General features: G+C 33.2%; 4 protein-coding genes across 6 annotated transcripts; 2 read left to right on the plus strand and 2 right to left on the minus strand.

Annotated features, from left to right (window-relative positions):
• The first annotated feature begins 2,801 nt into the window (after positions 1–2,801).
• On the plus strand, positions 2,802–5,039 carry LOC101211123 (beta-hexosaminidase 2). Of its 2 annotated transcripts, XM_031882970.1 has the most exons (3): positions 2,802–3,641; positions 3,895–4,170; positions 4,246–5,039. In XM_031882970.1, exons 1-3 carry the CDS (start codon positions 2,855–2,857, stop codon positions 4,842–4,844), a joined length of 1,662 nt encoding a protein of 553 aa, XP_031738830.1. In that variant the 5' UTR covers positions 2,802–2,854; the 3' UTR covers positions 4,845–5,039. The 2 variants fall into 2 exon arrangements, with proteins under 2 accessions (XP_031738830.1, XP_004151790.3); XM_004151742.3 differs by having other exon boundaries at positions 2,803–3,641; positions 3,895–5,024.
• LOC105435124 (germin-like protein subfamily 3 member 4) lies at positions 4,999–11,647 on the minus strand. The gene is made up of 4 exons (XM_031882971.1): positions 11,186–11,647; positions 9,602–9,731; positions 5,566–5,819; positions 4,999–5,445 (listed from the first exon to the last, which is right to left on the minus strand). Exons 2-4 carry the CDS (start codon positions 9,607–9,609, stop codon positions 5,135–5,137), a joined length of 573 nt encoding a protein of 190 aa, XP_031738831.1. The 5' UTR covers positions 9,610–9,731; positions 11,186–11,647; the 3' UTR covers positions 4,999–5,134.
• Positions 11,648–13,750: 2,103 nt separating this feature from the next.
• LOC101215186 (ACT domain-containing protein ACR11) lies at positions 13,751–17,424 on the plus strand. 2 transcript variants are annotated; one of them, XM_031882544.1, is made up of 10 exons: positions 13,751–14,190; positions 14,820–14,886; positions 14,975–15,100; positions 15,256–15,350; positions 15,804–15,888; positions 15,973–16,032; positions 16,366–16,421; positions 16,578–16,683; positions 16,771–16,839; positions 16,925–17,424. In XM_031882544.1, exons 1-10 carry the CDS (start codon positions 14,030–14,032, stop codon positions 16,985–16,987), a joined length of 888 nt encoding a protein of 295 aa, XP_031738404.1. In that variant the 5' UTR covers positions 13,751–14,029; the 3' UTR covers positions 16,988–17,424. The 2 variants fall into 2 exon arrangements, with proteins under 2 accessions (XP_031738404.1, XP_004137645.1); XM_004137597.3 differs by having other exon boundaries at positions 13,752–14,190; positions 14,820–14,877.
• Positions 17,425–17,671: 247 nt separating this feature from the next.
• On the minus strand, positions 17,672–21,067 carry LOC101215427 (4-coumarate--CoA ligase 1). The gene is made up of 4 exons (XM_004137598.3): positions 19,971–21,067; positions 18,603–19,015; positions 18,421–18,523; positions 17,672–18,070 (listed from the first exon to the last, which is right to left on the minus strand). Exons 1-4 carry the CDS (start codon positions 20,967–20,969, stop codon positions 17,945–17,947), a joined length of 1,641 nt encoding a protein of 546 aa, XP_004137646.3. The 5' UTR covers positions 20,970–21,067; the 3' UTR covers positions 17,672–17,944.
• Positions 21,068–21,960: the final 893 nt, after the last annotated feature.

Here is a 21,960-nt window from a genome sequence, read left to right on the forward strand (position 1 = left end):
TTGTATTTGCTGGCTGTCGAAAGTTTTCTTCTTCACTACCAAAATCTCAATAAACCCTAAAATGTATCACATTCAAAACTACAATTTTCGTTTGATTGTCTATTTAATTGAATATCTAAAATATACCAAATATACCTAATGTTTCATGTGTGTTGAATACATACAATACCAACCTCGAAATTTCTGCCTAGATTATATTCGAGAAGTTTTGTATTTGCCGGTAGTTGAATGCCTTCTTCTTCACCTTCGAACTCTCTAAATTTCAAAGTAAAACTGTAACCCACGTTGGAAGGAGTAGACGACCGTTTTCGTAGAAGGAAAGCATTAAAGGTTTTGCACTTCTTTCCAAAACTGTATCCCACGATTTTTTTTCATTTAGATATTTGTTATAATAAATAATAGAAATGTGTATTAAAGTAATTTGGGCCATACATTTTTGTAATATAGAGGTTCATTTACGACATATACGAAATTTATTAGAAAATTGGATCCTTCATGTAATATCATATTGAAATTTAGGCTATCTTAGTTGAAGACCTATTATAATTTGTGTCAATTTGAGAAATAATAATTAAGTATACAACAATATTTAAAAAAAATTACAAATATAATAAAAGCTATCGGTGATAGACTACTATCACCGATTGACTCTTATGATCTATCATCGATAGACCAATATTTCACTTCTTTTTTTTCTTCTTTGTAATTTATCATCTTCTCTTCATATTATTAATTTCTTCATACTATTAATTTCTTATTCTTCATTTTACAATATTATGGTTATTTATGTAAATATTTAACAATTTCTTCATTTCATTTTCCATAATTTTTTTTTTAAATTTCTCATCTTCTTTTTTATTTTCTTCTTGGTACAATATTCAGATAATATTAGTACAAGATCGTTTAAACTTATTACGAGAACGTTTATATAGGGTAAAAACAAAATCAAATTTTCACGATGAGTGACTGATTAATCGTGAGATATTTTTGTTATTTTACATTGTGAGTTTATGGATTTTTTTCCTTTTTTTTAAAATTTTTGTATACGGTGTAAATATTTTATAGCTTTGTTCTATTTTTAAAAAATATATTAAGGATTCGTTTGAATTGAATGTTAAGAAGAAAAAAATATTTTTTAAAAACTTATTTTCATTTAAACTATTTAAGAAAAATAGTTAGTTTAAAATACAATTAAAAATATAATTTGAGTAGCTTCTAAATACATTAAATTTTTTTAAATAACTTATTTTCTAAATTAAAGGATTGCGACATAATCCAAACATGAGAATCAATTATTTTAATAACATGAGCACAAAAAAAACTTTGATTCTCCGCAAGAAACAGACAAATGTATTACGATTCTTAAGTAACAAACAATTAAGCTAAAATGAAAGTGATTTTGTTTGCATTTATTTATTAATTTTTTTATGGGCACTTTTGGTAACTCTTTATCATTAGACTAATTTTTCAAACACAAACACACAATAGTGATAAAACAAATTAAGTCCAAATTTTTTAAACAATAAAGATTATTAAATGGTACGATAATAGCACCCAAATCTTAAACTATAGATTGGTCAATTCCTAACTTACAAAAAAGGTATTCAAAGTTTAGATACATAGCTCCAAATGGTAACATAACAAACAACAAAACCTCTTGAAATAGAAGGCCTGCAATATTTAAACACCAAAAACAAAAATCTATTATTATTGTTTGGAGATTGGCAAATGTAGTTTAAGAAGAGAGGAGAATCAAATTTTATTCATAAACTACTCAATACGAATTTATTCGTAAAGTTAGAATCGTGCCAAAAGGAATAAGACATTCATATCTTGACGTATAGAATTTAATATAGGATAATAATAATAGTAATCCAAAAGATAGTACAAAGAAAAAGTTATGTTTTCTAGTCTCATTAGAATTAACTTAAAAGTTTCACTACAAAAAAAAGTCAAACATCATAGCTAATTCGTAACGAATATATACTTCTTTCCTTAAATTAAAAATTCAATAATCACCTAAAACACAGTTGCAGTACTCTAAAAATGTCTACCACTTTTAAATAATAGAGATTTTGTCGGTAGAACATTTTTTAAGGGGTGTTTATATTTCAAGTTCAAGTGGGTGAAATGAACTATTATAACTTGCATGCTCGAATTATAATACTTTATATTTTCAGTTATTATAACTTACCATTAAGATAATTGTAATGAACAACATTTTTAAGTTAATAGTTAAATATACAACAAAACAATACTTCAAAATAATTATATAGATATAGTAAAATTTATAAGTGATAGAATCTATCGCGGAGTCTAGTAGATTCTGAAAGCTATATCTTAGCGATTCTTTTTTTTTTTTGGATTGCCCCATGTGTTCACATGCTAGAATCTCCCCCATCTAAAGCACAAACAATCTTAATCTATAAATTATTATAAACTATAACAACAGTTAAGTGTCCTAAACCCTAGACCTTGTTTGTTAATTAATTTAAAGTAACAATGAATGTAAAATTTTAATTTAATTTTAAAAGGATGAAAACTAGTAAAATTTAGTTAGTTAAAATTGATTTAATTATTGATAATGTAATGACATACATTGAAGATGAAAAAGAAGCATTTAGTGCACTAAATTAAATTTAAAGAGGTAGATATTAAAATTTATGGAACAAAGTGAAACTCATAATATTTTAAAAGCTATGAAGTAAATAATAATTAGAGCCATAAAGGTGTAAGTAAAAACAATGAAGTATATAAATGTTAAGAGATGGAAGTCATGTTTGTGATGTTTGCATACTCTCAACCACAAGTATATAAAGGACAGCCAACCTCATTGTTTGATCGCACAAATTCAATGTCAATGGCTCTTCAACGGAAGACTAATAACCTTACCAACTTCTTAGTCTTCCTCTTCTTCATTTCTCCAATTTCATCTCTTCAATTCTCCATCAATGTCTGGCCAAAACCAAGAGCCTTCAATTGGCCTCATCCTCAAGCCGCTCTTCTTTCCCCCAATTTCACCATCATTTCCCCTAACCGCCACTACCTCTCCTCCGCCGTCGACCGCTACCTCCGCCGCATCCTCACTGAGAAACACCGCCCCCTCGTTGGCCCATCTCTCAATATCTCCTCCTCTGCTTCCCCCTTGCACAAACTCATCGTTAAAGTTGCTGATCTCTCTGCCCCACTTCAACATGGCGTTAATGAATCCTATACTCTCGACATCTCTGTCACCGGCTCCGCCAGTTTGATAGCGGAAACGACGTGGGGCGCTATGAGAGGTCTCGAGACGTTCTCTCAGCTTGTTTGGGGCGACCCATTGCGGGTTCCGGTGGGGCTTTCACTCGGGGATGCTCCATTGTTTCAGCATAGAGGGTTGATGCTCGATACGTCGAGGAATTACTATGGAGTGGAGCATATTTTGCGGACAATTGAAGCAATGAGTATGAATAAGCTTAATGTTTTCCATTGGCATATAACGGATTCTCATTCTTTCCCTCTTGTGGTGCCATCCGAGCCGGAGCTTGCCGCCAAGGGAGCTTATGGGGATGATATGCAATATTCCCCTGAAGACGTTCGACGAATTGTTAAGTTCGGAATGGAGCATGGCGTTAGAGTCTTTCCGGAAATTGACTCCCCGGGTGAGTTCAATTCGGTTAATTTTGTTTTTCTTGTCTCAAAATCTGAACCGGTGAATTGGGATGTTTTTTGTGTGATCTTGATTTGTTTGGTTCTGTTAATTTGCTTGAAAATCTCTTACGTCATCTTGTTTTAGCATGTATGAAGTTGGGTTCTATCTTCCATTGGTTTATCAATGACTCGAAACTGATGAGTTAAGCTGTAATTTGTGAAGAATTTGGCATAATGATACATAGAATTGTTGTGTAATTGCAGGACATACTGGATCATGGGCTCTCGCATACCCTGAAATAGTGGCATGTGCAAATATGTTCTGGTTGCCTGCAGGCTACAAATGGGAAGACCGGCTGGCTTCGGAACCTGGCACTGGCCATTTGAACCCCTTGAACCCCACGACCTACGAAGTCCTTAAAAATGTCATTCGAGATGTTATCAGTCTCTTCCCCGAATCCTTTTACCACGCGGGAGCAGATGAGATTATCCCAGGATGTTGGAAGACGGATCCTTTGATCAACTCTTTCTTGTCAAATGGTGGTACTCTTAGTCAAATTCTTGAGATCTTTGTCAACACTACCTTTCCTTACATTCGATCCCATAACCGTACAGTTGTCTATTGGGAAGATGTATTGCTCGATGACATTGTGAAGGTGCGACCAGAAGTTCTCCCGCAAGAGCATACCATCTTGCAGACTTGGAACAATGGCGTTAACAATACCAAAAGAATTGTTTCTTCTGGATATCGCGCTATTGTGTCATCTTCTGAATATTATTATTTGGACTGTGGCCATGGTGACTTTATTGGAAACAATAGTCAGTATGATGAACAAGCAAATGGTGAATATAAAAATGGAGGGTCCTGGTGTGGACCGTTCAAAACATGGGAAACTGTATATGACTATGACATTACTTATGGATTGAGCAAAGAGGAAGCTAAGTTGGTGTTGGGTGGGGAAGTGGCATTGTGGTCTGAGCAAGCAGACCCAACTGTTTTGGATGCACGACTATGGCCTCGAACTTCAGCAATGGCCGAGGCACTCTGGTCTGGGAATCGGGATGAAACCGGTAAGAAGAGATATGCAGAGGCAACAGACCGTTTGAATGAATGGAGATACAGAATGGTGAATAGAGGCATTGGAGCCGAACCAATTCAGCCACTCTGGTGCATTCGAAACCCGGGCATGTGTGATGCAGTTCAAGTGATCTAGTAGTTATAAATTGACGAAGAATATGTTCAATTCAAATGAGCCTAACAATTTGAAAACTTATCGGCTTCAAATTGATATATTTGTCGATGGATTATATTATATATTGTATTATTGTAAGAACATATCTGATAGGAACAACAACAAAAGCAAGGGATAGTTTGGGATTTTGTTACCATAATATTTCTATATCTTAAATTATGAATGTTTGTTAAGATTTCAAACTCACAAAGCGAATCTTGGGCAGAACTAATCCATGTAGAGGCATTTTCTTTCCAACTGAGTTAATAGTTTTACGAACTTGTGTATCTGGAAAGAGTTACATTTGGGTTGAATTTGAAATTTGACTGGGAAGAAGGAACTTTTAGTCTCTTAAGGAACTTTTCTATGAAATGACTCGAATCAGCAGGATCAAACACAGCGCCGTTGACGTTTACGACCCCTGGATTCTGACTATTATACACAGAGAAACCTATGGCCGGCTCATAACCAGAATTCAAAGAGAAGTGCAACAACCCTTTTGGAAATACAATTACATCGCCTGCTTTTAGAATAGTTTGAAACAGTTGGTTCCTTGTGTCAATGAATCCAGCTAGAACAATACCTGTGAATCATAAATCCCAAAAACAGATGAGAATGGACACAGGACTTTGGACTCTGAAGGCATGTAAGATCACGACTCAACCTGATGGGTCACAATGAATTGAATCTTTTATTTAAGTACCTTGGTTCAGAAAGAACATCTCGGTGGCTCTCGGGTGCGAGTGAGGAGAAACGATAGCATCTATAACCAAATCAGTTCTAGAAATAGAAAGCCCCAATGTGTTAAGACCATGGAAATCTGCAGCAGTGACAATCTTCACCACCAAGTTGATCCGATCATCGGTATTGACTGGTTCCGTTAACTTTGCTGAGTTGAAGTCAGAAGTTGTAACAAGGGAGGGGCTTTTGCAATGGTAGCCATTGATGAACTCAGTTCTGTTTGTGGCAGTTGGACAAGTGTCAAAGACATTATTAGAATCTGCTAATGAGATTCCAAGACAAGAAAAGAACACAAAGAGCAGAAGGAAAATTAAGGAAGAAGCTAAAGATGGGTTCTTCATTTTGAGTTATGTGTGTATTGAACTGAGAATTTTGGAGGGAGACATATAAATATACACTTGAGTTGCAAGGCTTTTGGGGTTGCCAACAATGGAAGAAATTAGTTTCCCAATTCTTGGAGTTTACTACTGGTTTTTCTATTGATTATGTACTAAGAGATCTGCATTGCTTAAAGCAAAATACCATTTATTAGAGAGAAATTATTTAATGTCCGCACTTTATATCTTTTTATGATTAGATTAACCATTCTATTTTCCCATAATATAATTATGCTTAATTGGTATTTTGCTAACCATATTTTAATTCTATTATTTGATGTATACGATAATCCATTTTATACCATTTTTTTTCCCTTCTTGCTTTTTCTTCTGAAGCTATACCCTCTTCAATACTATTTTTCTTTGGTCTTGACTTCACCAAACATAGTAACAAAATTTAATCTATAAATAAAGGATAGATTATTGGTATATCAACAATAGAATTATCAAATTTTTTTTTTGCTATATTTATAGCTTTTTAAAATATTATTATATTTTAATTATTATCCTCGAATTATAATTATCTAAGAAAATATATGTTCAAACCAAAGCGAGGTTAGCTAAAACTCGTACATAAAACAATTAACTTTAAGAAGGTTGAATTAATATTTGGATTGTTGGAGATGGAAAGTAATTTTTTTAAAATTATATATATTTTTAATTTGGCAAAATTTTCAATCTTTTTGCTAAAAAAAACCCTTATAATTTTAAGTTTAGAAGTATTTCAAGAGAGAGAGAGAGAAAAAACTCTCAAATTAAGCTTCTATTTCTTTTAAGCCAATTATTGTTAAGTAGTGTAGTTGGATTAAAAAATTAATAAAATTGATTTCTTTTACATTAGTTATAAGGATGAATTGAAGCTCCCTTTTATAGTATTCTCAAAGTAACATTCAAAAATTGTATCACATGAAGTTAGATTTTATGTAATAATTTCACAAATATCTATTATAAACAAATTAGATCGATGACAATTTCTTTCTTGATTTTCTATTTTCAAAATTTATGCTTTTCTTCCAACTATCTAAGCATTGATTTCCATTTTTTTTTTTAAAAAAAATCATTTTAATTCTCAGTCAGATTCTCTTTTGTACTTCTAACTCGAGTTGTTTAGAAATAAATAAAAAAAAGTAGAGTACAAATTTATTTGATTATTCTCTTGGGACTGATTTATTTGTATCACTCGAACAACTTTTACTTTTAATGCTATTGTTCAAATATATATGCATGAGTACTGATAAGCAACCAACATATATAGTATCTCAATAATGTGGAATCGTAATGTCATGCTAAGATTTTTCATTTTTATTTTGGGTTCATATGTGGGTGGAAATCGAATCTCAAGTATCGAGATTGTAATTAATTCTAGGGCATGTTTGGCCCAAGGTTTACCTACGAGTGGAGTGGGCTATTTGTTTGGCCTACAAAGTTGCTTAATTGAGAGATTATGGTCGTTTATTTGTTAGCTAATCTCTTACGTAAGAGATTTTACTACTGGACTTTCAAACTAAATTTAAGAGACCGTACTTGTGTTTATGGACTATGCAATGATAGTAGCTAAATGCACAGTTGAATTGTGTAGATGTTGACTAATGATACATGTTGATCATTAGGCATGATTTATGGAATCCATGCTTTGTGGACGGTTAGGTATTGTGGATTGTTATGCTTTGTGGACTATTATGTCTGATGATTCATGTCATGTATATGTTGATAGTTACATGTGTTTAGTCTATGGCATGTTTGTTAATTTTGGTTGTTAGGCTTTATACACCACCTATATTGCATTCCTACCCATAGGGTCACTCGCACGACTTAGTGGTGTACCTACAAATCACATGCACGGTTGGAGGTTAATAGATCACTTAGTGAGGTCGAGTCCCTTACTGAGCACATATATTTTATATACTCACTATTTTCTATCACTACAAGAAATAGTGTCTTTCCCGATGCAGCCCCACGTTGGCGAAAATCCTAAACAACGTTGGAGAAGGCTACTTTGACGTCGACGTCGACGTCACCAGGTATGTTGGAGGAAGCACATCGGAGACTTCGTCGGTGCACGTTGTTAGCATGTCACCAAAAGACTTCTTCGATGTGACAAACAGACGAATCACCGGTTGAGAAGCTCGCTAGAGATCTGACAGACAAAAATGTGATGTACTTCATGAGCCTGAGAGGGGTTCGAAAGAAATACAAGGATTGTTGTGAAGTAAGGATGATTATGAAATCAATGGAAGCACGAGTGGATGAACGAGAAGTGTTGATGGATTTTAGTTTCAAATAAGAATTAAAGGAGCTGCTCGGAGAAGGGACGAACCGTGGGGGATTGCCAAGAGTGTTTGTGGAAAAAAAGTACATTGGTGGGACAGAGGAAATTAAGAGACTCTACGAAGATGGAGGGCTAGAGAATATTTTGGAAGGGTGTGAGAGAGCCATGGACGAAGGTGTGGGAGGAGACAGGGGAGGGAGTTGTGAAAGTTGTGGAGATGTGAGGTTTGTGCCATGTGAGAGATGTAGTGGAAGCTACAAAATTTACTATGAAGAAAAGGGAGAGAGAGAGGAAGAAGATGAGGAAGAAGAAGGGGGATTTAATACGATCACTTTCCTCGGCGTATCTAGTACACACGTCAGAGAAAGTTTAAATAATGAATTCATTATTTAAATTACATTCCCCAACGTGCACCCTGCTACACATAGCGAAAAGTGAACGTATTAAATTTAATTTTAACATTTTCGCGACGTGCACCCTACCACACGTTGCGAAAAGTGATCGTATTAACTTTAATTTTAAGCTTTTCGCAATGTCTGGTTTATGTACGTTGTGTAAAATTTAAACAATAATTATTATTTAACATTTTCGCGACATGCACCCTGTCACACGTCGCGGAAGGTGATCGTATTAAATTTAATTTTAAACTTTCTGCGACATCTAGTTCTTGTACATCACATAATGTTTTCGCCGATGATGCACCTTTCGTCGACGTTGTTTCTAGCGTCGTAATTATTCCGATTTCTTGTAGTGTATATTTAATATTTCAAACATAAAGGTAGATGAGCGACAGAAAGGGCCGACGACATGCCATATGAAGACCTAATTTTGCTTCCACTTTTTTCATTTAAATTTGTCTTATTTATTTATCTTTATTTTCTTTAAAAAGTGTTAGAATTTTGTGGCCATGTTTTCATATTATTTTTACTAATTTTGTCAATTTTTTTTGTCTTTTGAACATTTATTTGATATTAATTTTATAAGAATTTTAGTTTTCATCTTTCAAACAAAGTGTCTTTTGAGTAAAGACTTCATCTTAGTTTAAAATATTTTGTTACAAGTACTGTGCTATGTTTATTAAAGGGAGATCATACATAGTTCACCAGATTTAATAAAATCAATTGAAGAAAAACGTATATTTCATGTACAAAAGGATAGCGAAAAACTTTCACGATGGAATTCATTTTTTTTCTAAACTACAACATGTAATAGATAGTTTATGATAAATTAGAGAGAAAAAGAAAATGCAAAAAGCATTGTTAAAGAATGAAGTTTTTTAGAATTATATAGACTAAACTTTTAAATTGATCCATTAGGTTAGGTTGTATATGTGATAAGAAAAAAAAACATACTGATTCATGGGATGAGCGTCACAGAGGATCCCGGGAGGAAGAGAAAAATGTGGTCAATTTCATGAAAAGATGATTGTGCCATTCTGGTGTGGAATAAATATGGGTTTCACATGATTTCTTTGATTAGCCTCTGGAAAATCCACATATTCATAATAATAAAATGCAAGTGTTTAATTAATTAATAACCACAACAGAGATCAGAATGAAGTTGATAAACAAATATTAGGATCCTCAATCACAATTTTCATCCATTCCAAACAATCATTTGTACATAGTTTTTCCTCACATGCATGACATGACATAAATCTTCTGGCACCTTCTTCAATGGATCAACGTTTAAATAACAATTCTGACTTATTTCTCACATCTACCCTCAAATTCAAACAACAGTCTATTTTCACACGTCGAATGGAACTACTAAAGTGTAGTCCTTTTGGAAGTTTTGTTAATTTATTACAGAATGAAACAGTCAATGATTCAAGGTGTTGCACATCATTCTCGTGAAAAACTTTTGGAATGTTTAATAATTCGGGACATTTATTTACCTTTAAGCATCTAAGATTGGGAAAAATTGTAACATTTGATGATGCATTGTTTGTTGTTACTTCTTTCCATTGCTCTAAGTTGATCATATCACGTATTACAAATTTCTCAAGCTTTGGAAAGAACCTTCTTTGGTTTGGATCATTACCATAGAACTTATTGTCTATAATTTGGAGGCCTCAGAAAGTTGTAAATGCAAAGTTCCTTTAGGTTGTTCAATTGACCAAGCATTGGAAAATTTTCACAACTATTGCAACCATTCAAAGATTATCTCTCTTAAATTCTCTACAAAAATATTGTTATGCAAACGTGTTCCTCCAAAGCCGTGGATTCTTAATGATTTGAAATTTTTGTTTGGTTGAAGTCCTTCCAACACTTCCAAATCATTGTAATTGTTGTTATCTTTTCTTTTTATGTCCCAATTCAAGTCTAGCCTTTTTAAATTCTCCTCTTCTGTCAAATCTGGTTCTGGTTCGTTTGTTTCCTCTTTACTTTCACTTTTCTCCGAACAAAAAAGTCTCAAACTACCTTGCAAGTTTTTCAATGGACCCAATTCAATAATCTTACAACCTTTTTCAAACTCAACTGCAAAATGAGATAACGTTTGAAGTCAATTGACTTAAATGTGGAGGCGTTTTGTAACGAGGGATCGTACTGAATTCCAGGTGTCTTAAATTTACCAAATTTTTAAAGTCCATCGGAAAATCTTCAATGATTGAGACAAATAGCTTTAATGTTTGTAAATTATGAAGTGAATCAAAAGACTCTGGAAATATTATTATTCTCATTGTTGGATCATTTGAAATCTCTAGATATCTCAAGTGTTCAATTGACCAATTGACTTTGGTAACTTATTAACAGATATCTTCAAAACACGCAAACAAGCAAAGTTCTTCCTCTTAACATCAAAAAGTGTTTGATCTATATCAAAAAGTTCCTCATTGTAATGCTTTTCTAACAATTCTACAAGTCATCATTTTTTTTTGGCATGTTAAGATGAAAGATCAACACATTGGCAGAAGGAGAAAAGAAATCACTCACCTTCTTCATTTTTCTTGTATGGACCTTTTGTCGAAGATCTTCATAAACAATTTCGTCTAATAGATCATCTGCTTGATAAACAAGACGTTGAAGATCGTCCACCCAGATCCTCACAGAATCATGATGTAATTTTCTCGTGTTGATATCACGTAAGAAAGCTTCAGCCTTGAGTAGCCATTTTTGGAGGTTGGAGAGATGTTCCTGGAAGCCCCATGCTAGGCCAGTTTGCTCCCCTGCAACCTTCAACACCTTCTTCAACATTTCTTCCACAGCAAAAGTCCATAGGAAATCATTCTAAGGTTCTCTCTCGGACAGAATGCTCAAATGATTTGGAGAAGAATTAGATCTAAAATCCAAAGGATATGTACAAATCAAAGTGGTGTTTGTAAGTCAATAAAGACTTGGGACAGAGGAAGCTTAAGAGAAATGAAATGTGGTTGGAAAAATTGTTGTGATAGTGTCATATTCATACCTAACCTAAACCCAACAAACAAACAAAAGTAAATAAATACATTTATTTATTTAGGTACATCAAATATTATTTTTGGAAAACATACTTCAAACTATATATATGTTTCACCAATTTATACAAATGTACAAATATTATCTATCTGTCTAATATATGATATTTAGATTTTAGTAGGTTTGAAATAAAATTTTATAGACTTTTACCATTTTAACTAATTCAAAAAAGAAAATATCTTTTTTAAGAATGCTGAATTCAATTATTGGAAAATTATAATATATTTTTTTATCAAATTATATTTGAAGAATTAAAAAATTATAAAGTTTAATTTTTATCTAGCCGCAAAGTTTTTTTCAACATTGTGATTTTTAAGCTTAAAAGATTATTCTAGAACCATAAAAAATAAGAATTGTTATTAAATTAAATTAAGGATTTCTACACATTATAAATAAATTAAATATGCCAAATTGAATGCTTCTACCCCTAAAAAGAATCATGTATGTGAAGTTTATATGATATATATATATATATATATATATATATATATAACAGTATCCTAAAACGAGGGGAACATTGATTTTAAACAAAGAAGAAAAAAAGAAATTTTTAAAAATTAATCTAATACTAAGAATTTAGAAAAAATTTATTCAAAAAATTTGTTTTGTTTGTTATATATACTCTATTCAAAAAATTTATTAAATTTTTTTAAGGTTGATGGACGGTGACGATCTATCGTAGTTGGTTGTTAGAAGTAACGATCATCAAAGATGGTGTTTGGAAGTTGGTCAATGAACTTTTTCTAACCAAGAATGTAGAATAGTAAAACATGTGGGTTATTTTAAATTCTAATCTTCATCTCTAATTAAAACTAAACATTTTATCAAGTCCGAAACATGATGTTAGTTAAGTTTTTTTATTTTTTTATTTTAAGAACAAAGGTTTGAAACTCCCTTCACCCATGATTGAACTATAAAGTAAGGAGACAAATTTGTAATTTCCTTACAAAGAATAAGAGTGAAGAAGAAAAAAAGAGGAAGAAAGAAAATAAAAAATATATTTAATGACAAAGTTTTAAATGAAGCACGTCATAGTCTAAATTCATAAAAATCAAAGAAAATATGGACAAAATGTTGATATCAATAAATAACTTTTTAAAGTTATTTAGATTAATAAAAAAAAATATCTACAGTTTTAAAAATAAATTCCTTATCATTATGAAATATATTTTTGTGACCTTTTTTTGATCCTACAAAATATGAATATAAGAAAATATGGATGAAATATTTCATATATATACCCTACCTTTCTAATAATCTATAACTACAACCAATAGGTATCTATTTTGATGCCTCTTTTCTTACTATTAACATAAAAAGATATTAAAATATTTTTACGATGATTAATGATGGAAGAATTGAAAGAAGGTTATACTTATCTAAGTAATATTGAATCGGATAGATATATATGTGTGTGTGGAAGAAGGGGGATGGGAAGTGGATGAGAAATGGGAATTTTGTGAGGCAAAGGCGTCGCTATTAGTGGGAACCTACTACCCACCAACTCATAACTAATTGGACCCTTGAAAAACTTTGGTAATTTATTTATTATTCACTATTATTTCATTAATATTCCATTCCTCAATATTAAATATATTCTAAATTATTGTCATTCAATATTCATTTTCAAACCTTTATTCCTTACTCATGATCCAAATTTTGGTTTCAACATAAAAGTGTCATCTACTTTTCAAATCCAAAATCCAACTTTTTCTTTCTTTTTTTGATCTTTTCTATGTCCCATCTAACTCAAATTATTAATAACAGATTGGGTTGGAACAAATAAAAAATGTAAGTTATTAGATGAATATTTGATGCTCATAGGAACATAGATATACCAAAATTTAGTTTGGGAGAAAAAAATAAAAAAAAACTAATAATAATGAGTGTAAATAAATTTAATAAAATTGAGGAGTATGAGAAATATGTATTGATATGGTGTAATTATATGGAGGAGTTGTTAGTGATGGTTTTTGTTTTGTTTTCTTTTTCTAATTAATACTTTTGTTTAGCTTTTAGAAGAAGGGAAAAGAAAAAGAGTGATGGAAAAAGAAGATAAATTGAGTGAGGCATCTACCTATCCATCTCCAATGGCGGATATTTCGAGATCACTCGGGTCCAGATGGGTCGTATTCTTCTCCAATCTCTTCTTACTCACAACCCATTTCTCTCCTTCTCATCCCTTCTTCTCTCAGCTTACAATGTTCTCTTCTTTCATCCTAACCTCTTCTCTCTAACCTCCTCCTCTTTTTCTATCTCCCATTCCCCTTTCTATTCTTCGCTCCTGCCTTTCTTCTCTTCTCCCCAACCCCTCCCCTCCCCATGACTGTTGCTGTCGCTATGGCTTCTTGGACCTCTGGCCTTCACTCCACTTCCACTTCTTGGACCCTCAAATCTTCTGAACCCCGTTTTCTTAATCGGGTTTTCTCCAAAACCTCCATTGCTTTTCACACCAATTGCTTCTTCCTCCTCCAAACCCCAAGGTATTCCTTTCAATTGCTTCAATTCCTCTGCTTTTCTGCTTAATTTTACATCTTTTTGTCAATTTTGATTCAAGCTGAAGATTTTTTGGTTCTTGCTTCGTTGCATGTAACAATAATACGTTTCTGAATTTCTTTCTGTTTTTTTTTTTAATTTAACTTGTGGAATTGAACACTACCCAATACTTCTCTCTTAATTAACAAGTGTTTGATGTGAAATCACCTCTAGATTTTAAGCTGAAGTACATGAATTATGGGTATATTTTGAATATTCCTTCTCTTCCAGCTCCGATACTAATTGGATTTACGAAGCCCACTATGTGAATTGTTAGTTTTGATCAACTGGGAGAGAAAATTACATAATAAGGATTAGAACACAGTAACTTCTGCTTCAGTACTATGTTAGTTTGTTATTAATACCAATTGCTCTAGCTAATTGGTTGTTAGCCGTTGCAATTTCAGCTGTTAAGGGTTTTGAGGAGTTGAAGATTATTATGATTTCTTTCACTTTGAGAAATGCATCTTGACTTCTTCATTGATTTATGCTAGAGGGTTTCCTTTATTCAGTTTGTGTGGATGCATTTCATTTTTGTGAAGTTATGTTATTAAGTTTGCTACTGATCCTTCTCCAGATGGTCTTCTTCCAACATGAAGAGCATTCCACGAGCATCATCAGCTACAGCTGTTGAGGTACTAAAGGTATCGATGCATATGATTTGCGATTGTTGCATGCTTGTTCTTAATTTTTGTTGGACCTCTCTCTCTCTTGGGAGTGGTTGCACAACAGGATGGAAGTAACGGTGATACTGATACAATTCCAACGCCCATAGTTATAATAGACCAGGACTCTGATCAAGATGCAACTGTGGTGGAGATAACCTTCGGTGATCGGCTTGGAGCTCTTCTTGACACGGTAAAAAGCTAACTTTTCTTATTACCAAAGTCACCTTTAGCATTTCATTCCGTAGAGCTTCTTTTCATGTTATGATACTGAAGGATAAAGCTTTTTGAGCTGTCTTGTTTCGTTGTCATTTCCTATAATCCCCATTAAAAATGCATTGGTTATAGATGAATGCTCTGAAAAACCTGGGGCTGAATGTTGTCAAGGCGAATGTCTTTTTGGATTCTTCTGGAAAACACAACAGATTTTCCATCACAAAAGCGTAAGTGTCGGCTTATTACATTTACGTGCTTCATGACTATCTTTTACACTACTGAATGGAATGTTGTCATAGTTGTGGTTTACTAGCATTTTGGATATGGTCTATAAGTTTTGTTAGAATGATAAGAACTCTTGCATGGATCATTGATTGTTACTATATACATGATGGGTATGCTAGTTGGTTTGAAGGTGAAGTTGGAACAATGTGTTAAAAAAAAATGATAAATACTCCTTAAATCTCAAGGAAAGTGTGCAAAACAGAACAGACCATGTTCAAGTAAGGCTGTAAAATTCTTTGTCATATATCAATATGTTACAGGAATGGTGCATCGGCCTAGGAAACCCTTCGTATTAGAGTTGCACCTTCTAAACATGAACACTGATACTTCATATTAGAGTTGGACTTGAAGTTCCATTGTGATTTTGATTTTTTGATTGCTTTGCTAATGTACAGCGATACTGGAAGAAAGGTAGATGATCCAGAGTTGCTCGAGGCAATTCGTTTGACAATTATAAATAATTTGATTCAGTATCATCCGGTATGCTCTTATCGATATTCATTTCTGTATCTCTATTTAGAGACCTGTTTTGGTATGTCCCTAAATTTTAAGTTGGTGGCTCAGGAATCAAGTGCTCAGCTAGCAATGGGAGCAGCCTTTGGAGTTGTGCCACCAAAACAACAGGTCTTGATTCTTGAATAACTTTCCATTTCAAAACTGCTTATTGGAGCTTTTTCTACATACCACATCCAATGTTTCATGATAATAGTCTGATAGGACAGTGTGTAATCTGCTGAACATTTTCCCTTCGTGTCAGAAATAAGAGTATGCTTTCTTGTTTCCTTCTCGATGTTTTTCGTGTCACTCAATCTAACTATTTGATTTAACATTTAATATTCATCATTTTTTAGCTTTTGTATTTCCATTGTTACTTAATTGTGGATCCTTTTGGTTGGTTACTTGATTGAAATGATGTTTGCTCCTCTGCCTGATTTATCATGTGTTATCATTTCTCAGGTTGATGTGGACATTGCCACACACATCAACGTACAAGATGATGGTCCTGATCGAAGGTAATGCTCGTCTTGTCTGTTTTCTCTATTAGCCATGGGGGAAAATAATTGGCATAATGTGAATGATTTCCACAAATTCACTTACAAACTCATCAATCGTACGTTTATGAAGTGAGACTGCAAACTTTCAACTCTTTTTACTTTTTCCCTTTACAGCTTACTGTACGTAGAGACAGCTGATCGACCAGGATTATTGGTGGACCTTGTAAAGATTATTACCGACATAAATGTTGCAGTTGAATCTGGAGAATTTGACACTGAGGTGACTATTTTCATTGTTGAATTTTCAGACCTTAAGAGTTACTTAACTTCCATGGTAATTGCAAGTTTCTTTTTGTCCTGGCTACAGGGATTGTTGGCTAAGGCCAAGTTTCATGTCAGCTATAGGGGCAAACCCCTCATCAAGCCTCTTCAGCAGGTTGGTATACGTTTAGATTACTAGTTTCAATGTACAATATTGTTGGTGACTGAAACCAATGGAGAATTTACATCGGATTTTACAGGTTATTTCAAATAGTTTACGATATTTCTTGAGGCGACCTACAACAGAGGAGGCGAGTTTTTGAGCCAAGTAAGGTAAACCAGAACCAGGATAATTAGACTACAAGAAATATTGCCCATTCGTGGTGTACCATTTACACCCTGTTGTTGTTGTACCATATCTTACCATATGCTCATTCATACCAGATCTGAACCTCAACATTAACATTGTGAATTCACAAGAATGTTACGTTTGAGTTTGTTGTTCAATACTCTCGACCATGTCACGATGTATTTGACTTCCATCTTTTGATACTTTCACAGATCACATTGCAAGATAAATCTTAAAGCGTCTAGTTTTGAACTTGGAAATAAGGAACAAAAGTGTATGCTAAATCTTACACGTGTGTGTGTGTGTGTGTGTGTCAAGCTTCCAAAAGATGACTTGTAACTTGTAAGATAGATTATTGTCATTACTGACAGCCTAAACATATGCTGCTCTCAAGTAATTTTTTTTCATTTCTTTCTTTGAGTTAAGTTTCCAATTTTAGCCTTTAATACAACTTTGAGCTATAGGTTTTATTTTATTATTATTACTATTCAACAAATTTCAATATAAATTAATTTTGTAAAAGTATATTAAATATTTTTTAGATTCATTAAAAGTCATTTAATTGTAATAGATCCAATACTTTAAATATGTGAATCTTGGGATTGTAAAAATAAATGTAAAAAGACTAGGAGAGGTAATTAATATATACATATAGGAGTTGAAACTCAAAATAACTCACCTTTCTTTATATAATATGTATATATATAGTATAGATCTACAGAGGTTGGCGTCTTAGGTAGTTGCATACAAGTAAAACAAAGTCCCATGTAAAATACAAGTTTTTTGTTTTCCAAATGAACGAGTAAACAACAAGAGGAAGAGAGGGAAAATAAAAAAATAAAAAGAACTTACATAATCACTTAGCAGCATTGAGTGAGTGTGTGTGTGTGTGTGTGTTGTGAAATTAAAGAAAGAAGAGAGAGAGAGAGAGTTAATTAGAAGTTGGAAAAGCAGCTGCCAACTTTGCCCTCAACTCCTTCCTCAAGATCTTTCCCGAGGGCGATTTGGGAATTGCCTCTATGAAAAACACCCGGTTTATTCTTTTGTAGAAAACCACCTGCACGGTTTTTTCAATTTTATATTCCTAATCAATAGTATTCCACACCAAATCAAATATATATTTTATCTTTTAACATAAATATTGCATTCTCCAACTAACATCAATTTCTAACATCAACAGTCTATCATTCGTTTTTCCATTTCATATATATATATTGTAATCAATGGGTTGTTTTTAAGAGATTTGAGATTCAATTCTCTATCTTCCTTACATTTGGTTTCAAACTTTATTTAACAAAAAAATAAATATAATAATTGTGAATTGAATTTGAGAAAAAGTTATAAAAAGCAAATAATGATAATTTTAAAAAATAGAATTTAAATTTGTTGTGGAGAAAAAAAGGATACCTGTTTTGAAATAAACTGTTTAATTTCATCTTCACTGGCTTCAGAATTCTTCAATTTCACGACGAACGCGACGGGAACTTCTCCAGCTTGTTCATCTTTCATTCTGCAAAATTAACCCAACAATCATCACCCAACCATCTTTAACTAACCGGAATCCAAATTCAATTGCTTATTAGTCTTACGGAACAACGGCGGCATCAGAGATGACCGGATGAGTCAACAACAGAGCTTCCAGTTCCGCCGGAGCCACTTGAAACCCCTTGTACTTGATCAGTTCCTTCAACCGATCCACAATGAACATCTCATCATCGTCGTCGATGAATCCAATATCCCCGGTGTGCAACCACCCATCCTTGTCGATAGTGGCCGCCGTTGCCTCTGGATTGTTGAGATAGCCTTTCATGATTTGATCGCCTCTGATGCAGATCTCTCCTGGAGTGTTACGAGGCAAGGAACTGCCGGTTTCGGTGTCGACGATCTTCATCTCCGCGTTTCTGACGACAGTGCCGCAGGCGCCTGGTTTCATCGGAAATGGGTCCTTTGCAAATGCCAATCCCATTGTTAGAACTGGACCCGCCTCCGTCATTCCATATCCCTACAATCAACCGCATTTTCTCTCTATTTCAAATCTTCATCATCCAACGGCTATTGTAAGTTTGAAGTGTTTTTTTGGTAATCTTTGTTATTATTATCATTTATAAAATTTGGTAAAATGTTTTTCATGATTTAAAATAAATATTAGTATTAATAGTGTAAAAATGTGTTTAAAAATATAAAATTATTGATGAAAGGTTTTAGGTGAAAAATGTACCAACTTGGCTTTGCTTTTTGTTGTTCGTGGGGTGTTGTTTAGGTGGACGGAAGCTTTCGAATACAAATTAGGAAATGAAAATAAATTAATAAATAAATGTTAATTAATGAAAAATTAATTAAATTGATCGATTTTCTTTTTTTTTTTTATAAATAAAAATTACACGCAGACTTTTGCTTTTACTTCGGTGTCATTTCGTCTCTACTCAAAGACCTTCTTCACATATACAAAATCTTAATTACATTTAATAACCACTAACCTCCACCAATTAAATCTTAAACTTTTTTTAATAAAATAAATACATATCAATTACTTTAACCTATACCATTAATGATTAAAAGTTAAACTACGATGTAAATTTGTATTTTAGCTTGGTATTATTGTTTTGACTTTGCAATTGTTGTGTGTATAATATAACTTAAAAAATTCACTCATATTTGTGTGTAACTACCTATCTTTTTGCAACTCATTTTAAAACATAAACAAAAAAAAATTAGGTTTTTCAAAGTATCAAAAGATTTTTTTAAAAATTTTATTTTGTTTCTTATTGTTCTTTAACCGAACCAGTAACTAAAAATTGAGAGTATCAAATTCAATATTCTTTTTTCTTTTACTAATATTTTCTATAAAAAAAAAAAAAAAAAAAACTGTTTTTTGAAAATTGTTTTTTTAAAAACAAAAAACCAAAGGGTCGTTAAAGTTATTAAAATTACAAATTTGTATTATGTTGATATAATACCTGTCCGAGCACAGCCTTAGGAAACTTGGCTCTCACGGTATCTTCAAGCTCCTTCCCAAGCGGAGCACCGCCGGATTTAATAATTCTGATTGACGAAAGGTCATACTTCTCAAGCTCCGGCGACTTTGCAATAGCCAGTACGATGGGCGGCACGATGGGCGCAACGGTAACTCCATATTTCTCCGCCAATTGCAAAAGCAAACCGATCTCAAATTTGGGCATAATCAAAATGGTACTTCCAGCTCTTAATCCACACAGCAAAACCGAATTCAAAGAATAAATATGAAACAAGGGCAGAACACACAGAATCACGTCCTCATGTCCATAATACAGATTTGGATTTTCCCCATCCACTTGCTGAGCCACACTCGTAACCAAACTTTTATGTGTAAGCATCACTCCCTTCGGCAATCCCGTCGTTCCCGACGAATACGGCAGCGCAACCACGTCTTCTGGGTCGATATCCACCCTCGGAACCTCTCTTTCGTCGGCTTTAATTAGATCACCAAACCATAAACAACCGTCGGGAGGAGAATCGACGGTCATGATTTTAACCTCTGGCAATTCCTCTGTTATTTCCTTTACTTTTTCGTAGTACGATGATTGCGTTATGATTAGTTTTGATTTTGATCCTTTTGCTTGCTTTCCGATTTCTGCTGCGGTGAAGAAAGGGTTTGCGGCCGTCATGATTGCGCCGAGGTAGGAGGCCCCAAGGAAAGCAAAGACGAATTCCGGTGAATTTGGGAGGAGAAGCATGATTACGTCGCGTTTTGTAATGCCGAGTTTGTTTAATCCGGAGGCCACCTTGCGTGTGGTAAGATCGACGTCGTTGTAGGTGAAGGATTCCCCGGTGACGCCGTTGATCAGGCAAGTCCGGTGGCCGATTTTGGCGGCGTTTTCTTGTAGGCAGTAGGAATGCAGAGGAAGGTGTTTTGGGATGTAGATGTCCGGTAGTTTAGACCGGAAAATGACGTCATTCTCAACTGTTTCAATCCCCATTTCAATGCCAAATTGAAGAAGAAGAAGAAGAAGAAGAAGAAGAAGAAGAAGAGATAAGTCTTTTTCCTTGAAAGTTTATTGTTCTCCTGAGTTCAAAGAAGCGAAATTTGAGTTGGAGATATAGGGAGTTGGATTGGGGATGGGACAAAAATTGGGGGTTGGTGAAGGGGCTAAACAGTCATTTTTAAAATTTTATAAATTTGATTTCTTTTGTATTTTTAATAATTATTTTCCAAAGTAATGGTGTTAGTAGATGCATGAAGAAAATTGGTTTAGTACCATTCATTTTATGTAAACTATTTATTTGAAATTTGACGTTCCTATAAAGTTTTTTTCCCCTTTTAATAAAATAATAACAATAGTGTGGCCTTTGTAATGCTACATACGTGTTTAATTCTAAGGGATTTCATTCATGATTAATTTATGTAAACTAATGTTAAAGATTACGCATTATTTTTATTTTTTATTTCAAACAACAAAGATTGGGTATTTTAATCCATCCAACTAATCATAGGAGTTGCCTTCTTTTAAATCTAAATGTCTATATTAAGTATTTTAAATTTCAGAATTCAAACCAACACATTAAATTTCACCTTTATTACATTCATTATGGATTGATTTTTTTCCAAAATATGTCGAATGGAAGAATTCAAAACAACACATGCTCCTATTGGTATATAGTTTTGAATACTCAAGTATGATATAAGGTTTTATAAAACACACACAATAATACACAAATATTTCAAGCATGTTTGAGTAATCCGCCATCATATCTCTCTTTAGCTAGATAGTTAAAAAAAAATGTTAATAACTAAATGCATGGAGTAGATGTTACATCATCCTAATTGTGTATCTCTTACTCATATATTGTAGGAATAAATTGTCACATGACAAAATTTCATAAAGATAAATGCATCTCCTTTAGAAAAAAATGTATTTAATAAAACACAATATGATTATGTTCTATTCAAAATTTTTTGAATTTTAATTT

Source organism: Cucumis sativus, chromosome 3 (genome assembly GCF_000004075.3).
Source record: "Cucumis sativus cultivar 9930 chromosome 3, Cucumber_9930_V3, whole genome shotgun sequence".
In the NCBI taxonomy this organism is placed as follows: Eukaryota; Viridiplantae; Streptophyta; class Magnoliopsida; order Cucurbitales; family Cucurbitaceae; genus Cucumis; species Cucumis sativus.